This window comes from Dermacentor albipictus, chromosome 1, assembly GCF_038994185.2.
Source record: "Dermacentor albipictus isolate Rhodes 1998 colony chromosome 1, USDA_Dalb.pri_finalv2, whole genome shotgun sequence".
Taxonomy (NCBI): domain Eukaryota; kingdom Metazoa; phylum Arthropoda; class Arachnida; order Ixodida; family Ixodidae; genus Dermacentor; species Dermacentor albipictus.
The window spans coordinates 362417059-362444679 of record NC_091821.1 but is presented as its reverse complement, the minus strand read 5'-3'; the positions used below and the strand labels follow the sequence as shown (position 1 = coordinate 362444679).

Genomic DNA, 27621 nt, shown 5'->3' with positions numbered 1-27621 from the left:
CCATCGAGTTTGCATGATCGCCCTTTCTTCAATGTATGTGTTTTTCTTTCGGTAAATACATGTTTTAAAAGATTATAAAATATAAATTTGGTGGTATATATTTTGCCCGATGTGCGATTGTGTGTCCCCCAATATAGGAAAATTCCGTAGGTGCAGTAAGTGAATATTCTACAACACAGCTTTATTCGAGGTTTTCTTTCATTTGCGTTTCCACGCTTGTCTTGGTTTTACTCCCTGCATCACGACTCGCCTTTCTATCCCAACTTTGACTGGAGACATCTGTTTAATGTAGTCGACAAGGAGCTCGTACTCAACCGGACCTTGAAAAAGAGAGAGACGTAAAGTGTACGTTATACATATGTGTCTTTGAGCAGGCACACCTTAAACTAAGGAGATGGTTCAGACATAAATAGCGCTTGCACTGTTAATTGCTCAAAATTAGGCGATAGAAAGTGCCAACAGTAGCATTAATATTTTATACCTGAATCTCGTAATTTGACTCACCAGCAGGCACACATTATATTTTAGCGTACCATAACCTGGGGTCAACTTTTCCTAGACTGTCTCTGATAGAGGTTGAACGAGAATAGGAGAGACAGAAGTACAATTCTATCATAGTTGTTCACACAACGAAAGCCATTCTCTCAGGGCCATGCTAGCGCTTTCGATCCAGAAGCCCAGTGGTATGGTGGGATGGACAAGCCTTTCCTCCACTTCTTCACAGCATTAGCAACCAAGTAGCAAGGCCACGGCTACTCACGGTGCATGTACGCGCACTGCGAGCAGACATAGCAACAACCGAGACGGTGCGCTGCATTCTGTGCCGTTCCTTGCTCCTTATCCCTCTGCTTACACGTTACCCACTCTCAATGCCACACCAACTAGCCAAAAAAAAAAAACGTGTGACCTGGGACAAGCTTGTTTTTCACTTCAACGGTTCGCATCGCCTCTGGTTATCAGTCACCACAACAGACCCTAAGGGCGCATACACACCAGCGGTTGAGAGAGGTCGCCTGACCGAACACGTCTGTCGACCAAAGAGCGACTCGCGGCTTGAGATGTTACACGAGCTAGCGCGAATTGCCCGTCACCCCACCGAAATGTCTCGTGACGGATATCGTTCACGTCTGCACGCGGCGTCAGCACATCAAATAACCGTAAGAGCGTACTGCCCCGTCCTGCTCCTGCGTCGCTGATTGGTCCAGCAGCTTTGCCACTTCCGTCGCGGAGCTGAAAAGTCAAGCAGGGAGCGACTGACCCGAAACGATCGCTATTGCACCGAAGCGACGACTTGTGACTGCCGCTTTGCGATCAGCTTGGTGACGCAATCTCTGCAACTCATCGGTGTGAATGCGCCCTAAGAGAGCTTTAACAATAAATAATCAGAAGACATTGGCGTATCGTGGCTAGTATCGTACTGTTTCCATGTGCGGCCCATTGTTGCGTGGTGATGCATGTTACCGAGGACTGCGCATCTTGAAGGTGAATGGTTAATAGCAAAGCTGCCGCCATCCAGCGAGACCTTTTCCAGAAGGAACAGGTAACACGGACACGACTTGTCGCACCCAAACCGTTATTCCCGACGGGCAAGGTTTGCCAGGCAAGAGAGTACGCGCGTTACGCTTTTCGCACGCTATGGAGCCCGAAGATGCTTGTAGCTCTACGCCAGTCTCACCTCCTTCGCTGACTTTCGTGCAGGCGTCAAAGCCGTCTCCACCCTTGGATAAGAAATCGGTCGTCGCAATATTGTACACGGCTTCATCCCGCACCGTTTCGTATATGGGAACGTAGCATTTGGTGCACAGAATTTCGAGTAGCACGAGTCGCTGCATGGCCGGTCGTGTCATATCGAACACAGCTTTCATGCCTGAGTGAAAAGAGCGTATCAAAAAAATTAAAGCAAACATGATCGAACCACCGGACACGACAGATCCATCTACGCAAAGTTCAATTGCATGAATAATACTTTCTGCATTTGTACTAAAAGAGTCTTTCACATACCCAGGTAGCACACAAAGTCTTGAAAACGTCGTATTAAGGGATTGAACGTCTGAAACGGATTTTTGACCAAAATCGACGCACCAAAGACGTTCCAAACAAGATAGCTTAAAAACGAGGGGTGAATACGTTTTGATAACGTTGGAAGCCAGGCAGCTTAAAAACGAGGGGTGAATACGTTTTGAAAACGACTCAAGGCGCCACCGCCACGCCACGGCACGTCAGCCTCTTTAGCGGCTTCTACAAAATTCAACAACCCATCAACGCAATCCAACCTTGCGCAAGGTGGCGATACCGTGGTCAAATCATGTGACCAAGGTGGCCACGTGATTCGTGATGCTGGGCAGCCGGGCGAGGCGGGCATAGTCGCGTCGTCATGGCGTCGTCGCGTCACCGCACTCGCATTGCGCTGTGGTGTGTTTGCGGCTGTTCTGAATGTGCTGGCGCTGCCCTTTGCTATGTAAGTGTTGCAGTGCTTTGCTGTCAAGAAAACGATATTCTGTGATCAGTTTGGGTTGTGCGATATGTTTGTGTGGTTTTAATTTGGAAATCAGTAGTGTTTTCAATTGTTATGTGACCAAGGCGGCCATGTTATTCGTGAAGCCGGGCATAGTTGCGTTATCGCACTCGGATGACACTATGGTCTGTTTGCGACTGTTCTGAATGTGCTGCCGCTGCCCTTTGTCATGTAAGTGTTGCAGTGCTTTGCTGTCAAGAAAACGACATTCTGTGATTAGCTTGGGTTGTGCGATCTGTTTGAGCCGGGCATAATAGCGTTATCGCACTTGCATTGCGCTGTGGTATGATAGCGGCTGTTCTGAATGTGCTGCCGCTGCCCTTTGTCATGTAAGTGTTGCAAGGTTTTGCCGTCAAGAAAAATGACGTTCTGTGATTAGTTTGGGTTGTGCAATCTGTTTGTGTAGTTTAATTTGGAAATCAGTAGTGTTTTCAATTGGAGGGAGCGGAGTGGAGGGCACTAATCAGCTCTTCAAGTTCATTGTCATGTTATGTGAGGCGCCTTTTCACTGACGCTGTAATTAAGGCGTTAAGGGCAGTATAAGGACGGAAGTTAGAGGGACGAAATCGTGCCTGCGTGTCCCTAGCGTCGGGATCGGCCGCTGTGCGTAATCCTAACAAGAAAGCATTTTGCAGAATGCGAAGAAAGGCGGTAAAATTTCTTTCTGTGCGCGCCTTGTCGATCTCCGCAATAGAGCCGTCATCGTGGTATTTTAGTCTCCCGTTTAGCAAGAGTGTTGCAGACAAGGGAACTGGTTCAAATAGGCTTTTTTTTAATGATTCAGTACTAGTGCGGTATCCCAAAAGGTGAGGTCAAGTGCTCGCCCTATTTTCTACCCTTGCGCTACAGCGCACTGACAGAATTTTGCGTGCACCATACCGGGCTTTTATCGTTTGCGCTTCAGGTTCTCGATTGTGTTTTCGCCCCCTTTATCCACGTGATGGGTATTTCATGGCATTACCGGGGTACCACATGTGTCCATATATTGTGTCCGATATATGAAATGGCCAAATTCGATTTTATTTGACGCCTCAAATGGTAGTAATGTATTGAGTCCCTTGTAGCTTTGTGCTTGTTATCAATTTTACTATTTGGCGAATGGATACAGCATGTACGCTGCATAACTCGCTTGTGGATACTGCATACGTGAGTCGAGTATGCCCTTGGTATAACATAACTTGTATGCTTTAGGTAGTACGATTGTTTGCAGTTTGGGACGTGTGTCGGAATGTGCGCTGTGCGCCCTTCGCGCTTTACGGCGGCCTGCCGAGTTCGTGCGGGTGCTATGTGTGCGCATAGAGTTCGCGAAGCGCTCTCGCAGTTTTATATATGTGTGTATATACATATATATATATATATATATATATATATATATATATATATATATATATATATATATATATATATATATATATATATATATATATATATATATATATATGTACATACACATATATGTATATATGTATGTGTTCTGTTCGCGCGCTTCGCACAACAGGGCATGTCGCAGTTCTTTGTCCTTGTGCAACACATTTTCCTAGCGTATGTCTGTGCATTATTTGATACGGGTTTCACACGGGGCCCTTTTGACCGCTATCCCGTCCGTTAAAAATCGAATTTCTCGGTCGTGATTGGCTCCTCTGCGCAAGCTACGAGAGTGAGCCAGTCGCATCGATAATTTCGATCCGGATCGGGCTTGATCGCGATCGAGAGTGGTCGTGTGACACCGGTTTTACACATGGCTCCCACATAGGGAACACTTTAATTAAGTTCAATGCTACTAAGTGAAGAGCAAGTGCATATATATGCCAGTGGTGGTATGTGGGCAAGTCTTTCTGGTGAAGCCGATACTTGTGCATTCAAAACATTTCAATTACCAGCGTAGTGCATCAATGTGTCTACTTCGACAAAATGGAGCACCAGTGCAGATATCTGAGCATACCTGTCCAGGGCAGCAAGTGTGTCTACATTGAAACCACTGCCAGCATGTGCGGCAGTTCTATTTCCAGCAGCGGGACTGCACAATAATCAGTAGGGTGCTCTCAAGCTGTTTATCCATGAAGCTCTGCCTGGACTGTGTGCCAAATATTTTTGGACGTGAAAGTGGGGGTGAATTGGTAAACATCAGCGGAACTGTGCCTTGACTTTGTGGCAAATGTTTTTGGATATGAAAGTGTGAGTGAACTGGCAAAGAATTTGCTCTGGGCTACATGTGTTAAACGTTTTTTCTCATTCAGAGTGTTTTTTTTTACTTTAGGAGACTGGAGATGTGCGCGAAGTGTGACATGTCAGTGTGCTAATTAATGTATTTGCTGGTTTGCAAATTATTCGTTGCAACTTTGTTTTTGCCAGAGAGGTACAACTTTGCCTCTTGTAAAGGGTTTTTTAGATAAAACACTTACTATTTATTATGACCATTGCTTCCTTTGTTACACAAATGCAGCTTCCAGTGCATTCTAGTTTATTTCCATGTTTATGTAAGATTCTAATATGAGGCTTGCATATTCATTTCTCACGTTCTGGAGTGGCAAGATGCAGCATTACTGTCTCATCGTTCGCTGTACTACAATAGTGTTCACTTGTTACACTGAATCCCCCGTTTAAGTATTCTGTACTAATTTCACTTTATTGCTTTTTTGTTGTATGGTTACTTTTTCTCGCCATTACCTTCTTTGATATATCCCAAAGGCAATATTTTCAATTTTGCATTGTTCCCATTTTTTTTATTTCTGTCACAGGTTGGTTTTATGATGGTATGCGGTGGTATTTCTTTTTGTGCTCTTTTCAAGCTTCTAGCTGATTGCTAACATTGCTTGGAGGCAGTTACCATCCGATTCATACTCTTGCATTTTTCAGTCTACCTCTTCCATTCGCTCCGATGTCACTTCTGCATAACTCTAGTCCATCTAATAGCACGTGCACTTTACTATGTTAAATTAGGCACTTTAGTACACTCCAGGTTTTTCTGTTCATTTTTGTATGTGTACTTGCAATTTTGTTTATGGGCTCGTGAATGTTCACTTTCGAGTTCATTACGAATCCTTTCTGCGACTTTTGTCACTGTTGATGTACTTTTACTTCTATTTACATTTCTCACACAGTTTGTTCGAACCTTGCATAAGCATAACATTTTAATAAAGTGTTTTTGCTTTGTCACAATGTTCTCATTTCATGCATTCTTGGCATGAAGGGCTTGGTCTGGCCACCTGCCAAGACGTGGCCATTTGTTCTTTGCAGGATGTCATTCCCATTGTGGTTGTAAGCATCGTAGCTTAGTAAAGGCGGTATTAAGGATTTATTATTCCTAACAGGCTCATTTTCGTGCGACTTGGTAGAGGACGCGCCGGCCATGCGGGGAGCAGTGCTTGGCACTGCGCCATGGCTCTTACAGTCAACACCGACGCTTCTACTGCTTCTATTGGAGATCGTTGTTCGAAACACCCGATCAGTTTCACCTCACGCGATTGGTCTAGGCCGTGCCAACGGGTGCGGCTGACGACGTCTGCGCGGCATAGGCCAGTCCCGTGAGGCGAAACTAAACGCGTGTTTTGAACAGCGATGTCTGATCGCGCCCGTCACCCGCGAAAATTAGCTTCAGATGATCGTAAACCTTTCAAGACCGCTTCTAGACCAGCTTTTTGATAACGTCCTAAAAACGTTTAGAAATTGGTTACGAATAGTTTTGGCAAATGGATAACTTGTGTCCTTCGCAATCCTATTTCTAGACCAGCTTGTCGAATACGTCTTGCAGACCTGTTCTACATCGTCTCAAGAAAGTAATTAAGCCGGACATTAGCATAGATATACGACGTTTTCCCGCTGAAGTTCTCTCATTCGTATCTTCTTTAACCCGTTTTTATCGTCTTGGATAAACGTTACGAAAACGTTACGTATCTCTTTTGTGCTACCTGGGTACTAACATTCGGAAAATGAAAGCGAGAACAGAGGGCTCGCTCACATATGAGTAAAATATATCGGAGGCTACACGTACTTGTCTTTTAATTATGACAGTGAGGAAAAACAAAGAAGTCGCCTCCAACGGCGCATACATTTTTTTCTTGCGCAGTAATTCTCAGAAGAGAATTCTCGGAAGCCATAACTCTGAGTAAACATGAAATTCTAGACATTAAAGTTTAGAAAATTTCAAGCGACTTCCTTCTCAAAGTGCAAATGTTCTGATGATCGGAGATGCATGACGAAAGGAAAAAAGAGCATATCACAGTAGGATTAAGCATACTTTCCAACCTGGGAACGTAAACATTCTTAAAAACTCCGCCGACAGAGAGTGGGAGAGAGAGAGAGAGAGAGAGAGAGAGAGAGAGAGAGAGAGAGAGAGAGGTAGCACGTAGTTTTAGGAACTTTGCCCTGAGAACACATCTTCCTTGGCTTACATAAGCACTTTATGCATCATGATTTAGCTTTACATGCAGCATGCACAGAAACATGAGCAAGCTTTACATAGGTAAGACTGACAAGGAACGTATTGGTTTTCGATCAAAGTTACCTTATCGGATACTTTTTTCATGCCGATGTTGCCCGATTCAGGTACTGGCCTGAATAAACTTGCTCGAAACAATTAAGTAGAATTCCGATATATGGCGTTTTGCGCTGCCCCAAGAAGGCGGTGCAGGTACCATTGCAATTTATTCTTTGCAATCTCGCAGTGGCCAATCTTTCGACACCATTTTAAGTATTTCACGAATTATATATATTTTTTCTAATACAAGGCGTAACATTCGTAAAGTCACTGAACTGGCCCAAATTCGTAAATTTTGCGTAATATTCGGAAGAGTTGACCGGTGTCAACTAAGTTACCGCCTTGTTATGTGCAGTTTACTGTCAACAGCACATCTTAACTATGTTGTAAGCTTTCTCAATTTACTTCATGCCATCTTCTTCAGCCATTGCTTTCGAGCTAATATCATACAGATATACAGCCATTTTTGCCTCTTGCTAAAATTCTAATCCCAGCACGTTTTACAACACGTATCGAAACGCCGGTTTGCCCATATGAGTTGAAAACTTGCATCATTATTAATTTGTCTATGAAAGCCGGATTGTGTAAGGCTGCTTTCCAACATGAAACTGCATGTAGTGTTATGTTTGATGTGCCCAAAATATGTGTTGTTTGAACGGAAGTAAAATTATTCCCTCAATGCCCAAACACAGTTCCACATCGAAATGATGGTATGGTCATTTATGTCATATAATCTAGTGAACGTATAATAACATTTTCGCCTGTCTGCTACAGCTTTGTCGGCCCTCTTCACACGAATAAATTAAAACTTGTTTACGCTTGTTTCGCATCACGGGGCGTATATTTTTACAAAATTACAACATAAAATTGTGTTTAGAGCAAAACCTTAGTAAAGTAAGTAATCATTTAGTAATTGGTTTTTGAAACTATAATCAAATGAAACTTCGCTCCAGCGTATCAAAGGCGCTTTACTATTGGCTATTATTTAATTTTCTCGTGCTTAAATGAGAATTTGAACTTGAGGTGTCAAATTCAGCCCACCATAAATTATACGTTGGTAGTTACGCGCTTAACAAATTAGTTTAAATTTGAATCTAAGCGTCCCAAAAGTAAAATTACGGAATACATCAGGAAGCGTTTCGAGCATTCTGACGAAGCTTGCGGGAAATTGCGGAAAACCATTGCTTCTCCCACCACCATATCCCGACTCCCTCTCTACCTTCTTCAGTTCTCGGGCAAAAGAGATCGAGAATAGGACCACCCATGCCCGGAGACGGTGTCCAAAAGATGATGGTGGATCCGAGCGGAGCGGAAGCTGCTGGAATTGGGACGTCTTCCAAGAACGACGACCGAGAACACCGAGTAAGGACGGACACCGGAGGCCGCATCACTAAGCACAAGTGAATATCTCTGATTCTTGCTAGCCTGCATCCTTTCTGCTCATCAACCGTCCCAAAAGTTAGTGTTTTTTGTTGGAAGGTCCAAATAAACCGTTTGGTTCGTTTTTATTGTCACTGTGTGCTAGTCGTGCTCGCGCCCGCGCGCCTGTGTGCCTGCGAGATTGGCAGCACCCAGGTGCGTACGTGTGCCGGGAAGCTGGACACTGCCTGTAGCACCTGAGTATAGCAGCTGGTCCTAGGTGCAAACCGCTTACAAGGTTCTTTTTCGGTTATTGTTAATAATAAAATCGTGGTTCTGTGCTTTTAGCACTAATGGTCATCATATCAGGGCTTCTTCCTTTCAACATTTTCTTTTCGCTGAAGATGTATGCGTGCCACAAACTACACAGCCACTGTGCATCTTATCTTCACAGTGAAAATATTTCTAGAGGTTATTTACGCTGCACGTGAATGCAATAATTTGTCACTAAAACTTAGCCACACTAATTCGTATGCATTGATTACGCATGAACTTTCACAATACTCTACAGCGAAGAGTGAAGTATAGGAGTGACAGCAGCGAAGAATATGAGAGGCGTTGCACCTTTTCTCAGCTCGCAGTTAGCGTCTTAGTGAGTGCCTTCTAAAATTCTCGACTTTCTGCGACAGCGTTGGCCACCCTACTCACCCGACACTTGAAGAAAGGAACCCGCAGGTGAAGACACGTTGTACGTCGACATCGAATGCTCCATCATCTTCTTCAGGCTCTTTCCATTCATAGTTGCGACTACAATTGCCTGCCCGAAAGGCAGTGCCGACAAGATATCTCCCATCGTGACGCTCGCTGCAGAAAGGGAATTCAAAATATGTTTTTAGTACAGGCTTCTGTATCACAGATGACACACATATTACTGTCGCAATAAAGTTCCTGTGCGCTCCCTTGTTGCAATATGAGGTGAATTCTGTGGTTGTCCCGATTTGCCCAATGCTATAAAACGGATTTTTTTTGTTGTGCATTCTTGACCCAAAGTATTGTTCGTTTGTTTAATCAGCCCTTGCAAGTGGACACACCTAGTTTAGCTTCACTTAGCCGAAAATTAAAGGTACTGCGCATGCCTGCGGAGATCTCCACTTTGATGTTTCTCAAGACGTCCCACAAAAAAAAAAAATGTTCCTTAGTGTTCGATGGATCGACGACAATACTGTGATCGTTAATTACTCTCTTTCAGCATTTTGCTAAGTACGCCAATTTCAATTAATCCCACGACGTGTGTGCAGAACAACACACCATTTTTAACTGTCACGTTTGAGTGTATGTATAATAGGAACGTGAAAAGTTTGGACATATTTGAGGGATATATTTCTGGCACATCAGCTCTTCCAAGCGGCCAGTAATATCAGCAGAGCACCAGCTATAGGAGCAGTGGACAGAACCTGCTGTCGGGACCAAGATTTAATTTCATTTCCAACGAAGGGCCACCTACTAGTATGTCAATATTTTGCGCTCCATTCTCTGTATAATTCGACACGGCAGAAGAGATCACAGAGTAGTAGCGCCCACAAGTAATGAAAAGCAACATATGAGGGCAGAACTGCATTCTCACAACACGAGCAAACTATTCGCGTTCTGCAACACTGCGCTTGTTACTTGTAGATATTCATTCACCTAAACACTTTTCTATTTAGGCTTAACTTAAACTAGCTTCATGTGTAGGCTCTAGCGGTAGCGTCTCAAACCAAGACGCCACCGGTGTGCCTAAGGGCCGTACGGTTTTCTTCGGTTGCTGTCTGGAGAAGTAGGCTGTTAAATTTGTGAAATTTTGCAGCACCATTGCTTTGTCATACGACGCTTCGATCAAAATGGCTGCAATAAACTGAGCTGATCTTCCGGCGCTGCCATGCCCTTAAGCGAGCAGATGAACAGGAATGTTTCCCACAGTGCAATAAGAAACCACGAGCCTTGACTGAAGGCAACTGCGCCAGAAGTCGCCTAAAGCACTGTGGCACCTATCTATTTGGAGCAATTACCATACCAACAGAGAAGCACTAACAATGCGCTCAATCGCCATGCCGTGTACTGTTGACTCACCTGTTCTCGGGATGGGCGCGCGCAGGCTACCGCCGTTCACGATAGCCGCATTCACGTTCGACCAGATATTGCCCGAACGCGGCTTCTTGTTGGCATAGTAATTGAAGTACGAGTCGGCCACCAGGTTGCCCAGGTTGCACTCACGCAGCCGGCACACGTCCTCTGCGTGCTCCAGGGACACCCTCGAGCTGCCCACGCGAACGCGCATTGCCCGGTACACGGTCTCACGGTGCGGCTCGATCACTCTCAGTATGTGCGGGTCTGCGGCAGCAAAACACTAGGATTAACCATGAAATGCACCGCATTGTGTCTGAGGTTATCGAAAGCGCGGATTATTTTTCTCTTTTTTTGATTATGGGGTTCACGTGCGAAAACCGTGATCTCATTATGAGGCACACCGCAGTGCGGGACTTGGTCAAAGCGCATAACTCTGACCACCGAGGTTTGTTTACGTCCACCCAGTGCACGACACAAGACCGTTTTTGCATTTATCCCCCATAGAAGTGCGGCTGCCACGCCGGGATTTTATCTCACGACCTCATGCGTAGCAGTGCAAAGCGAAGTCTAGTAAGCAACTACGGTGGATAAGCCCAGAAATATCACAGCTGTTAGAGTACTGCCATAAAGAGAGAACGTAAAGACTAGACGAAAATATTGGTATCACGAATTAATAGTTAGGAAACATATTTACCAGAATTAAGTATTAGTGATGAAGGGACAAGCCGAACACTGGGTCCTGCTATGATTACCGGTCTTGTCATGACTGTCCTTTATACGTCTCTCCTAATGATGCTTTCCAGTGCTCTTTGGTGACGCCTAGCGCAAGCCATAGAGGTGCTGCTAAGACCAGCACGTGCCCTGGCAAAATCATGTTTCGAAGAGTTATGAGTGCTGCTACCCAACCACTAGAAACTGCTGTGCTCTAAATAGCTCAGACCAAATTCACAAAGCTTTCACCATGTAAAAAGATATTTAACTTCAGTCCGCACTCTCCATTAATGTGATGCTTGCTTTAAATACTTGACCAGCAATTATTTTTACACACCGTTCGGGCGCACGAATTGCTTGCTTCGTGAATGCGGGTGCCAGAAAGCAAGAAAGTGTTCTTCCTTTTTGAAGTCTCGAAAATTTAGGGACAGCCCAAACATTAAAGAAAACCGCCAGGCGATTCATCCAGTCACGCATATCCGACTTTACAACTACACAGTCTGTCAGAGCTAACTAGAGTTTAATAACATGCGAATGTCAAGTAGCTGGACAGAACCAAGGCAATGCTGTTTGCCGTCGCTTCGCCATGCTAGAATTATTTTTTCATTCCGACTAATTAGATGATTAGTCTGAATTAAATATTCAACTTGTCAAACATTATAATTAGATCAAAAGTGTCAATGAGAAAATTGTAGAGCGACATGAAAAACTCCCGACACATCTTTCCGTTGCTGAATACGTGCTACATAAAAGTGTTTTTCCGAGCGTGACAGAAGCCCGCAAATGCACGCAAAATTGTCGCGCGATCGGCCGCCTCGAGGCACTTTTCGTGCATTTTGAGGCTTCTCTCATGCTCGGAAAAACATTTATGTAGCACGTATTGAGAACAGAAAGATGTGTGGGGAGTTTTTCGTGTCGCTCTACAATTTTCTCATTGACACTTTTGATCTTACTTCTGATCTACTTAATATTTGAGAAGTTGATTAATAATTTAGGACTAATTATTTAATTAGGTAGAATAAAAGAAATAATCTCAGTATCTCCAAGCGACGGCTAACAACATTGCCTTGGTTCTGTCCAGCTACGTGGCATTCGCATATTTTTAAACTCTGGCTAAAGATAGCTGGGACACCCTTTATATGTAATGCACGGCCAGAGGATGAACTGATGGGCTCCAAATTTTGCTAGTGACAACCACATGAAGTCGAGGAAAGCACAGGAGAAACTAACTGTTGCTTTTAACTGAGACGTAGAAAGAAGGAAAGTAGATATTAAAGTGAATGAAAAGCCAAGCGGCCATCGGTGGGAGCCAAACTCACTACATTCGTATTACGTGTTAGTTGCACTACCAATTTAACGATACAGCGGCGGCTATCCTGGAGTACACTTTCTTGCGTATTTGTGTACATGTACTTGGTCTGGCTCTGCGAGTGTTAACCAGCGTCGCTCATGGACATTGCGGCAGATGGCGTCCATCCTTTTAACCGCCGACGTCATCTGAACTTTGGAACAGGCGACTGGCCAATAAACCCTCGCATGCTACCGGAACGCATCAAGGAGGCCGGAGCCTAGACCATCAGCCGCTATAATATACCGGCCAACCTTTGACTTTTGAATTCGTAAAACTCTCATGAAAATAACGAAAGAAGTTGAGGATGTGGTACGTTTTTTTTTTTAAGTACGATATCTTTCTTAGAGCGGAAGAGCTGAGACATTAAAACAGCACACCCGTTTTAGATCACAATAACTTCTACAGCGAAGCTGTATATGGCTAGTTTCCAGCCGATTGATGTCCGTAGACTAAAACGTGGGCCGATCCCGAAAATAGTGCCATACCGGGCCGACCCGCGGTGGAGGTGAAGCAGGCTTCAAGCACTCCGCCAAATTGCAAAAATAAGTTTAATATCTTGGGTGTAGATACAACCAGTATCAGATATTAGGCTGATAAGAACAGATACTATACTTTGACCCTTGACGGCCATGTCTACGTTTGCACCTTCCTGTCTTTGTCGGCGTTCCAAGCGCCTGCGTATTTCTTTTCCTTTCCTTCCGCTTTCCCGTGATGGCGGTCTCTTCGAAACGTCACGCGTGTCTAGTTTCCTACGGCTTCTCGGGGAGGCGGTCCCGTCCTCCACGTGAATGTAAATGTACAACCAAAAAAGGGAGTTTGTGGGGAACCAATTTGGTATGGCCTGTGTTATGTGGAACCACTCGTGGTTTTCGAGTGACTTCACAAGCATTACTGCACTGCGGGACGTCGACGAACGCACGATTGCCTTGGCTACGGTGAAGCAGTGTGTGCCCTCGGGGTGCGGTGAGGTGCGTGTCTGTTCTACGTACCGGGATTCGTTAGCAAACGGTGTCGTGCCACGTTTTGCAAGAATACCCCGCGGTACCTCATCATCTTCCGAGGCTCAACATCGTGCACGAGCGACTAGTCGTGCCTCGCCTTCTATTTATGTGCATACGGTGTTTGACGCGTGGCAATGGACAGTTCGCCATTAGAGGACAAGTCCAGCGATTTTTCGATGCACCCTGATCTTAATAAAATTTTGAATGTACGTTCTCTTTTGCGCTCTGACTATCTGTGCGAGACAGTATGGCTGCAAGTCATTTGGTTTTTCTGAAAATGTACTCTAAAGATTGGTTGCGTTCTTGACTCGTGACTTTTTATTGGTCACCCCGTGTTTGTGACGTCAAATGATACACAGCTACTGTCGCTGAAATCGTCTCTGCAAAAGCCCCTGTCTAGTTCGGAAAATCTGCAAAAGCACCCATTGTCGTCAGGAGACATCATCAGCTTCACTTTGGCGTTAGCGCCATATGTACTGGGTGTTTACATTATGGTAGTCCGGTGACGTCATCGACTCATCGTGACGTCACACAAAGAAGCTACGCGTTTCGGTTTCGGTGTTTCGTTCATTGGTTATTTAAAGTTATTGACGAATTTCTAAGCAAATTGAACCATCCTACCGGTCACAGGACTGTCAATGCAATCTGAAAATGATATCGTAAGATGGTTATAAAAGCGCCGGAGTTGCCCTTTAAGGGGCCCGCATACACAGCTTCGCAGGGTGGAATGGCACTCTGTTCTTTTTCAACAACTTTACTGTGGCCAATTTAACTTGCTTCAGCAATGTTTCGGTATAAACTTGCCCTAAGCAAGTCGTCCTCTGTTATATGGCACCTTGCGCTGCCGCAACATGGTTGGTTATGTGCAATCACAATTTCTTTCTTTTATGCATTTTTTCAGTCTTGTGCCTCCAAATCCTTAAACACATTTGAAATCTCTAAGCGAACGGTTTCTATATCTTTTGTGCAACACTTGATGCAACATTTGTAAAATCGTAGAACGGGCTCAAATACATAAATTTTACGAAAAATTCGGGAGAGTTGGCAGGTATGTTACACGCTCAACAACAAGAAGGGGAATCAAGGGGATCAATTTTTGTTAGTTTAACCATACGCGTTTGAGTTGGTACCTTCAGGTATTGATGAGTTTATCAGTATTGGGTTTCCTGACCAGGACTTAACTCTCCCGTTGTCATCGAAGGTGACTCTGAGGAAACCCAGGAATTTGCCGAACCAGAATGCCTGTGCGACAAGACCGGTCGTGCCGTCGCTTCTCTTCACTGCCACTGGGTAAGGACCAACGGGCACGTTCTCAGGTGGATGATCATTCCCTTGCGCAAGAATAAAGAGTTTTTATATTAGCAGATCACTGCGTTGAAAACCAACAGCAAAGTGGTCAGAACTGTTGAAACATATGAACCCCTGTCCCAAGTAATGTAAGTTCTTTAACATTTTCCGAACTAGGCGAAGCGAACACGATCGACAAGACGACAGGACACAACAAACTGCTACACCCTTTAAATGCTTAATTCCATCGCACTGGAAGTGAAGGAATGGGAAGATGTGCAATCGTATATTCACAGATTCCGAAGAGCAGTGCGTAATGAAATTGATGAGACGTCTACGGCTTGTAATCCGTGTCGCAGAGTTTCTCTACCTCCGCAGGTGAACCATTACAAAAAAAAGTAGCAGTCAAGCTTAGTTGGTTAATAAATTCCCTTTTGAAGATATAGCACGTCGGGGAAAAAAAAAGAAAGAGCATGCAACTCGCACATACTTGGAATGCATGCGACTACGCAGGATGATATTCATTACTATTTAGATCATAGTTGACAAAAGAGGCCAGATTTTGAAGGGAAGACATGTTTATAGAAGGTTAGTTTTGACCACATTAATTTGGAGTCAATTGGCCCTCTCATGTAGAGAACAATAAACTGTCTTACGGTGTGGCAGCAAGACAGGACTGCTGGAAAATACCACGCGCGTCTGCATACGATTGTCATTCCGTGCGCGGACTGTAACTGTTACATTTAGCAAGTTCACTACGTAAAAACTTGAAATGCGTGGCAACACAGCGTTTCCTTGCGAACTTTAGACATTGTTAATTGGCGCGGAATGTGCCGAGATACCGATCCCTTTTTTGTTATTTCTCGAAGAAACATTCTTTCCCACTGGTTATAGAAAGCAAAGGGCTGCAGTGTAATATCAAAAGCGTGGGTGTTGCTTAATGATTCCACAAAGCCGTACGTACCATTGTAGAGGAATGTATTTGAATGGCCGCCTATGACCAAGTCCACGTCGGTGACGTTTCGCATCAATTCGATGTCGTTCAGGTAGCCTATGTGCGTGATCGCTATTATAATCTTCACGCCCATGTTCTTCAGCACCCTTGCTTCTTTCTGTATTGATTTTGCCACATCGTGAAACTTAACTGGTCCTGTAAAATATTAACGAATAAAAAAGAAATTTGCTCAGCTGGCAGTCCTTGGCGAGATTTTACACCGAGGTGAAATGTAGTTCGGCAATTACGCAGGTGAAAGCCACCTGGGCCTATATTCTCGGCACTTTTTTTTGTAAATGACCTGCACGATTGACCATCACCCCGGTCATACATTTATTGTCCTGCTGATCACCATCACTATTGGCAGCTATCCGATCACGAGTAAAAAGGGATCGCTATTATGCAATACAGTCGAGATTCGATGATACGACGATAATTGGCCCGAATCTCGGGGTGATACGAACGTTGAAAGAAAAAAAAAATATGAAGATCCTACGCCCATGTTCGAATGTTACGCTCATGCGAATGAGATGCTACAATAAATTAGTTCAGACTGATAGCATAATAACCGAAAACTGTTGCTAGCAGTTCCGCATTAACAGGTCAAAGTACGATTTCTTGAAGTTCGCGCCGATATACTTCGGCGCTCGTACTTATAGCGTGACGTCACGGGTCTCTCTCTCTCTCTGTATATATATATATATATATATATATATATATATATATATATATATATATATATATATATATATATATATATATATATATATATATATATTTGGGCCGCCTTGGCTCAGTAAAGGTTCCCGAAACTTGCCCAATCTCACCTTTGGCTTGCGTGCAACACAATGTGTTCAACATTTTACCGATAAACAATTAACTAGGCCTGAGTAGAGGCCGTCAAAATCCACGATGTCAGTACGACCTGGTGCGCCAACTTCAAGGTAGTGTCACCGCCCTTCTTTCTATCTTGAACCTTTTCTGGCTTGCCAAGTCCCTTCTCGTGGTACGAGTTCTTCGTATTCTAGAAGAGTAATTGTCTAATGCAGAAGAAATCGTTTTTCTCTTTACTGCACCTTACGCGAATCCTCTACGAGGCAGGTAATTAAAGGATATACCACTATACATGAGATGCTCACAGTGGTGCTTCTTTTCAATTCGACGTTACGAGCATACCCTCGTGCAGTGTCTGTGCCCCGTACACGTCATAAGTGTTACGCCATGAAATATACGTGTTCATGCATTACAACTTAACCTATGCCAAATCGCAAAAGCTAACGATTGCGCACTGTGAGAGGTCGGCGCAGTGATTTCACGAGGACGAAGGCGATGCGTGAGGCTTATCGAGGGAGGCAAAGAAAGTTTCACTTTTCTTAAGAGTCCAGACCAGAATGAAATGAGTCCACTGAGTTTAGTTTCTGGACTACTCGAACGCTGTCCCGGTCCGCGGCGGATGACTCAAATTCCTGAGCCGCTGTCAGATTTCTCACAACCGGGCAGCAGGGAAACGGCGTAGGCTATACAGTTGCGAAGTCGGCGTCGGTGTTCCTGGCCTTCTGCGATCATAGCGGAGACTCTTGGAAAACGGCCGCTGCGTCATGCAGCGAGCGCTGGCAACGTTGCTCAAGAGATGAGCACACATAGCTTTAAGTATCCCAGATCGGTCCCCTTGACAGCATTCAAGGAAGAAGGGTCTATAAAGCTATAATTGTTTTGTTTGGGTGCGAAAGTAGCTACGATAAATAAACAAGTTTATTTTCCGTTTAATTTGGTATTCAGCTACTGATTCTACTGAACCACGTGACGTTCTGATGACACGATTTACCATAAAAAGGTATTGCGAAATTCGTATCCTCGAGCTTGTACTGTAAAGATTGTCTCAGAATAATTCCCGAGAAGTTTATCTTTAGAATACGATTCTCATTTCTAATATATAATTTTTTTTCTATTTTGTGTACTGATTACAGATAATTCCAGGTGAGATTTTGCTGTGCTCTTGCATTGTGTACAGATTTGACGATAAAATGGAAGGATTAATGAGCACTTCACGTTAAAGTGGCTTCAAGCATCGGTGGCTAAGGTTCTGTGGCCAAAGTGCCGCTCACCAAGGTTCTATCAGCTTCGTAAGCATGCCACTACTACATCTATTCCAGCTTGTCGCTTTTTGTTCACGCGACATATACAGGTCCCAATCTCTAAATATTGTGGGTGCTAGTCCGCTGTTAGACATCGTCACCGAATAGCTAGCGGAATTTTGTAAACAATACAAAATTAATTGAAACGAAATTCTAAACCATGAAAGTGACCGTGCCATGGTCGAGCGACGCCCGATACACAATTAAATGGGCAAACTGACCAAACGGCTTCTTACATCACTAGCACGGCTCTTGTTGGATGGATGCTTGCCAGTCTGGCCCGTGCAGAAATGCTGGGTCCCGTCACACGTGCCGTGACTAGTTCTGCGGCCGTCCCTTCTTTTACTGAAGCATACACTTTATTCAAGAACCAAAAGAAACGTACAAAAGGCTGTTCGAACTAACAGCTCGAAAACTAGCATCCGATACACAAAGTATAGGTGGCGGTAGAGTTAATTACGGGGCGCCAACTAGCTGTATTCGTACAAGCCGCACCGCAATTGATGCACGTCGTTTAACGTAACACTCATTAGCCGCATGTTTAAGACAATTACCATTACCCATCCTACCAACACGATGCCAATAGGCCAAATGCGCTAGCCAGTAAGCTATATCTGCGAGCTGCCAGGCGCCATAAATAGAAGGAAAATCTTCGTGTCTCATACAAGGGAAACTGCGGCCCGGCGTCGTTATATTCAGCAAATTTTACGTACTAACATTCTTTCGGAAAGTCGCTATATAAAAAAAATAAAACAGAAACGTAACGGACTCTATATACATTGGCGCATTTGGAAGAATGACATTTGTATAACAAAAAGGAAGGGAAGCATACCACAGTGGTGAAAGTATACCTAAAAAAACTGGGAGAAAAAAAGATGAGAAAAATGAAAGAAAGGAGACAGTGCATGGTATTGCAAACAATAAATAGAAAAAATAAAAGACATCATGGTCATCAATTGTGCCGTTGGCTTTGGGACATTCTGTGAAAGCGAGTTTCGTGCAGTGAATCATTTTCGAGTAAGAATAAGCATTCGCGTAAAGCAGCTATCACGCGTGTTTTTCGGCCGAAGCGCTTGCGACATCATTGCCATCTGCTGGCATTGTATGGAAAAACGAAATTCGTCTCTAATGCAACAATAACGCCAGATGGCGCCACTAGATTGGCCTCGGCTACGCAGATCTTAATAATAACGCCGGCGAAGGACCGTGCTGTGAGGGTGCGAAGAAGCCCAGTATTTTGAAACAATGCACTTAATTTTCGAGTCTTCCTTTAATGATATCATGCGTCACGCGGAATGCTCTAGCCCAGGGATAATGGCAGTGCGTTGGCGTCGGAATAATGAGGATGGGTGAGAAGAATTCAAAATGAAATCGGTTGTTAGAAAGATAATTATAGAGAAGTTATCCGTGATGATGGCCTACGTGACCGAATAGCCCGGAAGTACGGTCGCTGCTTGGCCTGCTTCTTAGGTTACGTAGGCTGAAAGTTTTCATTTGTTTTTCCGGGAGGCGGCTAGGGTACGACCAGCTTTTCATACCTCAACGAGGGGCCCGAATTCAATTCAATTTTATTTTATTTATTCTTATTTTTTAATAGAATACTGCAGGAGAAGCAGGCCATGCAGGAGGGGCTACAGTACAAAATAATAGAATCCAAGTAGGACAGTGATTACACAAACAAAAAAGAAAGAAGGTACAAGTACTAGAATCTCATCGCTTGAATACAATGAACTACGAATGGAAGAGAAAATGATCTAGTTCCTTCGCGAAATCCGGGGACAAAAAAAAATGCTTTGGGGAAGACAATTCCATTCTGATACTGTTCGTGGGAAAAAACTGTGCTTATATAAATTTGTTCTAGCAAACAACGGCACTGGAGAAAAATTATGCATGCGGCGTGTTCTCCTCGTAGAAATACGCTGGATGCAAGAAGGTAACGTAAATTTGCTTTTCCCAGAAAGACAGTTATAAGGAAACATGATGCGATTAAATTTTCTGCGTGCTTGCAACATTTGGATATTATTTTGTTCCAATATAGTAGAGGAAGAATGTTGCCGTCGCTATTTTCCACAAATGAATCTGACTGCCTTACGCTGAACCCGTTCGAGTTGGCTGACATGTTTTTTAATGAAAGGGTCCCATATTATTGAAGCGTATTCCCATTTGGAATTAATGCAACTGTTATAAGCTAGAAGTGACATTTATAGGCGCTGATGCGAGTTATCTCTTTAAAACCATAACTTTTTTCCGACTGATGTGCAAATCTGAGAAATGTGTTCAGACCAGGACAGGTTACAATTAAAGAGTTACGCCGAGATATACTTATACTTTTTAACTTCTGAAATGAGGGTGTTTTGTTGCATATACGAAATAGTACCCGGATTCGTTTTTCTTTGAAGGCGAAGCTTAAGCGTCCTCCATTTTTTTTTATCGGAAAAAGCAACCAGGCACACTTCAGCACCAAATAAATGCTTGATTCGGATGTTATTTAATGGGCCCAACAACTTTGTAATAGACGTGATTGCGATTCAAGCAATAATTAAAAGCAATTATTCGTTAATCATTCGTAATGAAAAAGAAATAGCTGTAAGTATACACACGACTGCCGTATGCAGTCGGTACCGTTTCTCTATGGCTTTTGGGTTTTTAAAACTCTCGGTCCAAGTTAACTGGAACACCCGGTATATACAGTTAACCCTTATAACGTCTTCGACATGATTTCTAAACAGCGTTTCGAGTGGTTTCAAAAACATAATTTGACTAAACTCTGGGGTTTTATGTGCCAGAACCTCGATTTCATGCCAAGGCATGCCGTGGTGGGGCGATTCCGGATTGATTTTTACAAGCTGGGATTCTTGAACGCGCACGTAAATCAAAGTACACGAGCAGTTTTGAACTTCGTAACCATCGAAACACGTCCGCCGTGGTCGAAGGTGCGACTTCGGGAGCAGAAGCCCAATGCCTTCTTAGGGTTCAATAAATTTCTGGTGATAGCCAGAAATTTATTGCATTGAAAGATGCTAGTCTGATCAATTTGTGACAGAGCACTCTAGTCGTACCCATCTTATCGCTTGATAAAGCAAGGTGTACGAACGAGCACTGTCGAGGAAGATAGCTTTTAATCCGGGTTTGTTTTTCCTTTCGCCGAGGCTCAAATGCATGTATACGTCGTAAACTTCATGTAAAGAACTTCTGGCATTTCCACCTCTTCTTGTGGCCTACTAATGTTTTCCTTTACTAAGGGGTAGACTATACCTATTGCACAACATTAACAATTAAAGTACGAAATAAAACAAAAAGATCTGAGCGTAGTGAGGAAAAAGAATGGAACTAAAACTGAAAGCTTGAAATTGAAAATTGAAATTTGGATTGTGCTATAAACCCTAGTTCGAGCCATTTGCTTTTCCCGAACGTAACATTGCTTAGGCACCTAAGCAAATTCCGCACGTTATGTACCATTCCTAAACAATGAATGAAGATTTCTTAGCAATTTTGTATCGTTTTTCTGAACAGGAGGGTGGAAATAAGCGATATCATTACCCCGCTTAAAAAGCGGTTACACAGGATTTCGACTTGCCCTGTAAGCCTCTTTTCTGAGCCACTCACCCGGGTTTGAGAGGAACTTTGTGTCCTCGGTTACGGCGCCAATAATTCCAACCCTGGTGTCTTGCATTCTGGTGATCACCGACTTCGGCAAAACGAGGTGGCGCAAGTTGCTTGAGCGAGAGAAGTCAGTGTTGCAGCTGAGGAGTTTGAGAGGTGAACGGGACACCTTTTCGAGAAACGGAGCCAGTCCGCTGGGCCCATTGTCAAACTCGTGGTTCCCAAGGCACTGCGCAGGCGCCAGCATATGTGCTGCACCTTCAAATGTTTTTTCAGTTTCGCAAATCTTGTGCTCGCCATTTGTTCATTTCCGCACTTATTTTTCAGCGATGCAGTGTTTAATTGAAGGCGATATCCTGCGCGCGCTGCTCTTCGCTACGATGGCTGAAATATTGGGGGACGAGAACAGCAGGCATGTTCACGACAGAAATGGAATAAGAAAGCACAGCTATAGGCACAACTGCCACGTATAGGGCATGAAAGCATCGCTAAATTGTTAGCAGGAGCATCCATCGCCCTTTCAAATTGTGGGCAACGCTGGAGGCAAAGCTTGCCTTTGTGTCATTAGTTTCACGAATCTGTCTGCACTTCAGTCCTCTATAGATTTCACTTCCAACAAAAATACGCGTCATGTACTCTCTAACATTTTTTGCACCCTTCAGGGCGTTATTGCTCCATAGTTGACACCCCTGCATGCAGGGTTCTAACAAAATTTATTGCACATCACAGCAATCTCTAGCTAATTACGCACTGAGAAAAGATCTAGTAAAAAAATCTGACAGCTTTGGGCGCACAGAAATGTCTGACAAGAGAGTGTCACAGCAACAGTTTTGCAAGTTTCACTAATGCGTTTTTCGTGTCCTTTGTTGCAGCTATCATTAGTTGCCTCAGAAAAGTGTCAAACAAGAAAACTTAATTTGTTTCCGCAAAGGATTATATCTTATTCCTTAAATGCGAGGGTGTTAGCCACGAGACAACCAAATGGCCTTTTTACACCCACATTGGATAAAAAAAGTCGCAGTTTTGCCCGAAAGGCGAAACATCAATGGCGATAGGAAATCAGTAGACAGGTAAACGAATTAAGGATAGTAGCTTTATCGGACGTGTAAACTTGTAAACATTCGCCTGCTCACTAATTAAGAATCATTTTGCCACGCGCGCACAAGCAAAAATGAACATATCTGACTCGATGGTCACGGAAACTCGCTTTCGAAGCGTTGGAGTGAGGAAGCACGGCATCAGCAGCGAGCGAATTGACCTTCGTGCTGCCTCTCACTTCAACGCGAACTAAGCGGCGAAAACACAACGCACACGAAGCTATCAGCACTCGGCGCACTTTGTCCCTATCGCAGATCGCTTTCAAGATAGAGCCTGCGCGGCCGCGCCTTACGCAGCAGCCGCCGGAGTAGAAAGGACCCCCTCCACCCTACCTCTCCTCCCCTCGGCGCCTTGCGCTGAAGGAAGACGACGCGCTTTCTCACCGCTTTCATCCATCGCGGGCGCGTGATTGAGCCAACATAATCGCCTCACCCTCGCACGCTTTCACACATACAGCATACGGCATGCGGCGACGATGTTATCGCCCTCGGACTTTATACGGAACAAGACGGCGACGGTAGAAATGCGCCTGGAATGTCCGTATAATTGCTATCGCAATAAAAACTATGTGTTTAGTACAGATGCGATAATATTGCCGAAGAGTCTTGATGCATGCCATTAACGTTGCAGCGAAACACTCTAGCGCAACTCAAACACCTTCTATAGATGAACAGCATAATCGACCCCCGTGACAAGTCGTGATACTTTCTGTTAATTTTTTCGTAACGGTGTGCTTCGTACTAGTAGTACTTTTAAAGCGTGGTCATTCTGTTTGGAGGTAACGCTCACAATATATACAACACTTTGTTCTTAGGGAACTCTTATACTGAAATGCACAGTAGCGGAAGTGCGCATGACTTTACATACTAAGAAAGCTTTTCTTTAAGTGCAACAAGAGCGAGATGTACTCACAGTTACACAAATTTTTTCGAACAAAGGGTGTAGGGCAGATTCTGCAGAGGAGCGACTTACCGCGTAGTCGTAGCCCATTTCCACCATCACTTCGGACACTAATGCTGATTTCAGCACAGTGTACCAAGCTGTACCTTGGAAAAAGTCACCAGCATTCACAAAAATTGTGTTGGGTTTCGTTTTCTTCAGCTCTTTTACCTGAAATAAAAAGGAAGAAAAAAGGATGGACAAGTTAACACTAACGCATGACAACTGAATGGCACACTAAAGCTTCTGTCAACGTAATTGTAGTGATGCTGCTAATGTTCTTATTGCTACCGCAACACTTTTGTTGACGAAAACGTGAACTGTTTTGCGAAGGTGCGCCTTTGAGCGCGATTTGACCAGTGCATTGCGTACGCGTAGGACACCGAAAAAGGAGGAACGAAACCAAACGTTCATTTGCGAAAGAAAGTGTAGAGAAGCATTGTCACATAATTTCAAAACAGTTCAGCTGTAGGCTCATCGTCCGCGAGCAATGATGAATGGACAGTTCATTCTTACTTTAGTTGGTCAATGTTATATCATGCAGCCAGTGAAGAATGCATAAAACGCGCGGGAACAACAACGAAAAAAAAGTCAATACGGGCGTTAGTTAATACATTGCTTTTCAGTCAGAGCGCAGCAAATGTAAACGAAAATTTACAAGCACATACAGGTCATGAGCATTACGGCAAACTGTCAGAAGAATTTTGGGAGAAAACAATATATTGTTTTCTAAACGTCCTACAGACATGTCATTAATACAGAGCGTAGGCTTTAATTTTACATGGAAAGCACTCCAAGACCCTCCCTTTTTCTCTTTCTCTGCCCCTACCCCTTTCCCTTCTCCCTGTGGTTGTGCGTCATAAACTAAACTCTGCGTTTCCTGGAATACTGCTGGTTCAAAGAAGGGGCCATTGACAAAAAAGCTTAGAGTAGCAGAGCCTGAACATCCGGAAGACTTTGTGAATACTGACGTTACAAAAATCGAGAGGGGATCTGCAGCTATATTTGATAAATAAAAGCGAACACGTTGCCACAGTGAGTGAAAGTATACTTTTTGGAATGTTGTGATGTTTCAACAAGAAAAACGAACTTTCATAAGGATAGTTGAACCACTATCGCAAACACCTGACTATCTTGTCACAGTTCCTAAGGAACGTAATATTCCAGGAGTCTTTAAGGTAACAATGTGAAAGTGAAGTGACAGTCAAGTAATACCTGCCGTAGTGGCGGAGTGGCTTGCCCTGCTAAGGTGGAAGATGTGCTGCTAAGCTGGAAGCTGGTGGGATCAACTCCCGGCCGAGGCGGCCGCATTTCGGTAGGGGCGAAATGCAAAAAACGCCCGCATACTGTGCATTGGGTGCGCTTACGCAACCCCGAGTGGCCAAATTATTTCGGAGTCCCCAACTATGTCGTGCCTCACAATCATATCGTGATCTTTTTTAAATAATGTATCCATAGCGCTCGCTCATCACCATTCAATTAATTATTCTAGACATCGATGTCTGGGACGACCGCACGCACATGCGGCGGTATCCTGAGTGTAATAGTTTACTCAGCTTTATAAAACCCACGCGCCTGTCTGCGAAATGCTGTCCTCGGATGGAAAAAAATCGATAAATTTCACCAGTAGGCTCCTTGTTTGCCTTGGTTAGTGTTTTGCGGAAAATCCCTTGAAATTTCACCTGGAAAGGGCTACTGCTTATTCAGCGCGCTCGTAATGGCAACGTGATGGTATGCGTCTCATAATGGCCACGTTAACCGCGACCCAATATTTGCAAGCCACGTTTCCAGCAATGATGAGGACATACACTTTCAGCAACCTTGTCGTGTCTCATACGCTTGATCTCGCGTAAACAAAAGTATCAGGTTAAGCGGATTCGACTGCTATATTCCTGGCTCGTGCCCCGCACTCAGACTTTGAGCGGAGCATGTATTTCGAGTTGAACTTAATTTATTCGGTCATGTTTCGCAGCATATGTGACAAAATACGCGATTTCCTAGCTGAATATCGCTGCACTTATAAGTAAATCGGCATTACCATCGACTACACTTACTTTCTGGTAATATTCTGTAGTAAATGGCCGGGAACACAACGGCAATATGGAAATAGGCACTGAGAAATGCCTCCTCTGCGCAAAATTTTGCACTGAACGAGGTAGGATATCAGCTGTAAGAGTAATTTATCGTTCATTTAGTTATCTCACATTATGTGTAAATCATCGGCTTCCGCACTGTTATGATGGCGCTATAAGTTGGGTAAGTAGAAAAGAGCGTGCGACACTACAAAACTCACTTTGGTTACTATCCTGGCGATGCCACCGACGCACTCAGCACGGTCTCCGGTGCACAGGCCGCCGTGCTTGCTGCTCTCATCAATGTGCGAATGCACGTCATTCGTGTGCAGCACGGTAAGCGTGAAGTCGGCGCACACTCGACGGATCGCGGGTGAGAACACCAGAAAGACGCAAACTAGGACGCGGAGAAGACGCATGGTGGCCGCTCTTGCTTGAGGAACGTCGACGCGGACGAGATCAAACTCCCGGTCGCGTTTGTTCTTTCCGGTCGGACGTCGGAACTCAAATGTGGCTTCTTTACGGGCTTGAGGAACAATTCCTTATCGTTGTGCTTCAGCCAGACGCACGGTGAAGTCGAACATCGTCTGGCTCACCCGGCCACAGGTTCCAACTGCTCGATGAATTGGGGTCGCCGGCCTCGCGAGACAGCTTCATGGCGACTACGCGAGAATTTGGTAATCTCATGGCACTTCGCTGAAGACTTACGTGCGGCCGAAGCGAGAATTTCGTTCCATCATCCCACGAGTTGTGACGATGATGATAATGACCAGAAGCTGTGGCGCATACACACGAAATGGGATTGGCCGAGAATCTAGCGGCACTGACAAAATGATTTCATTAAATAGACATTTAAGTCTGGATAAACGAAGCAAAAAAGATCAGAAAATAAAGAAGTATGATACGCGTCTTCTAATGTCCATGTGTTACACAAAGCATGCATTTGTTTTCGCATGTTAGCGCGGTGAAATATGCGAGGCAATACATTTCTACTTCATTAAAGTAGGAGCATGTTGTGAGCGACGAACGATAAATGTTTAGTTTTGTACGTTAAGAACAATCCTTGTGGAAAAATATTTTTTTTAAGCATTCCAGAGTGTCATTCTGCCATTAACCGCAATTTGTCCTTGAGTTCTAAAACGAATGTACAAGACGCCAACTTCAGATTTGTTCTAAAAAAAAGGTAAAATGACCAATTTATTTTGCGGCGAGATATTCGCGTTCTTGGCTTGCTTAAAAGGATTGATAATAATTACATAACTCTGCTTTTTCAGCTACCTTTATGTCTGATAAAGGTTCGTAGTTGGCTTCTCCCCTGTCTTCGCTGAACTAAGCAAGGCAACTCGTGTATATTCCGTAAAAAGAAGGGGAATGTTATGGATAATGTCTAGGCAAAGTTCCAAGTGTGGTGGTGTAATTGCAGTTTTTGTAATAAATTACGCTTGCAAAAGCTCCGCAGGATTAAAGCGCGTTTCTCGAGCGGCGCAATATTGAAACTGCTGGCTTCGAGTAACTGCGATACCACCGAGACGCAATTAAATGATAGCAGGAGGTACATCATGACAAATTAGTGTGCACAGCGCATAAAATACAACATTTGCAAACGAATTCATTTATGAAGTACTAGAATATCTCTATTACTGCTTAACACTCCGGTCTTGTTAATTACACGACTTCATTGAAAATACTCTGTGTGATTCATTCCTTGTAATTAAATTGTTTTTTCTGGTAGTGAATCGTGAACTAAGTAATTCTTTTTCACCTTGGTTGCAAGTACGGTTGTACTATGTAAACTGCTACGGTTATATAGATGCCACATATTCTATGTATTTTCTACGTATTGCCCCCTTTACTCAATGCCTCACTTTGAAGCCTGTAAGGTATCTTTAAATAAATAAATAAATAAATAAATAAATAAATAAATAAATAAATAAATAAATAAATAAATAAATAAATAAATAAATAAATTCTAT

General features: G+C 43.9%; 1 protein-coding gene, 1 long non-coding RNA gene and 1 pseudogene across 4 annotated transcripts; 1 reads left to right on the top strand and 2 right to left on the bottom strand.

Annotated features, from left to right (window-relative positions):
• Positions 1–160: 160 nt before the first annotated feature.
• Positions 161–26413, bottom strand: LOC135911302 (snake venom 5'-nucleotidase-like). 3 transcript variants are annotated; one of them, XM_065443510.1, is made up of 9 exons: positions 25870–26413; positions 23610–23747; positions 21543–21768; positions 15772–15957; positions 14651–14851; positions 10461–10721; positions 9060–9215; positions 1676–1867; positions 161–320 (listed from the first exon to the last, which is right to left on the bottom strand). In XM_065443510.1, exons 1-9 carry the CDS (start codon positions 26065–26067, stop codon positions 199–201), a joined length of 1680 nt encoding a protein of 559 aa, XP_065299582.1. In that variant the 5' UTR covers positions 26068–26413; the 3' UTR covers positions 161–198. The 3 variants fall into 3 exon arrangements, with proteins under 3 accessions (XP_065299582.1, XP_065299583.1, XP_065299584.1); XM_065443511.1 differs by having other exon boundaries at positions 14651–14806; XM_065443512.1 differs by lacking the exon at positions 14651–14851.
• Positions 2043–9131, top strand: LOC135911304 (uncharacterized). Its single transcript, XR_010567269.1, has 3 exons — positions 2043–2458; positions 8221–8392; positions 9041–9131. It is a non-coding gene; the product is annotated as an uncharacterized lncRNA (long non-coding RNA).
• LOC135911331 (U2 spliceosomal RNA) lies at positions 12971–13150 on the bottom strand (annotated as a pseudogene).
• Positions 26414–27621: the final 1208 nt, after the last annotated feature.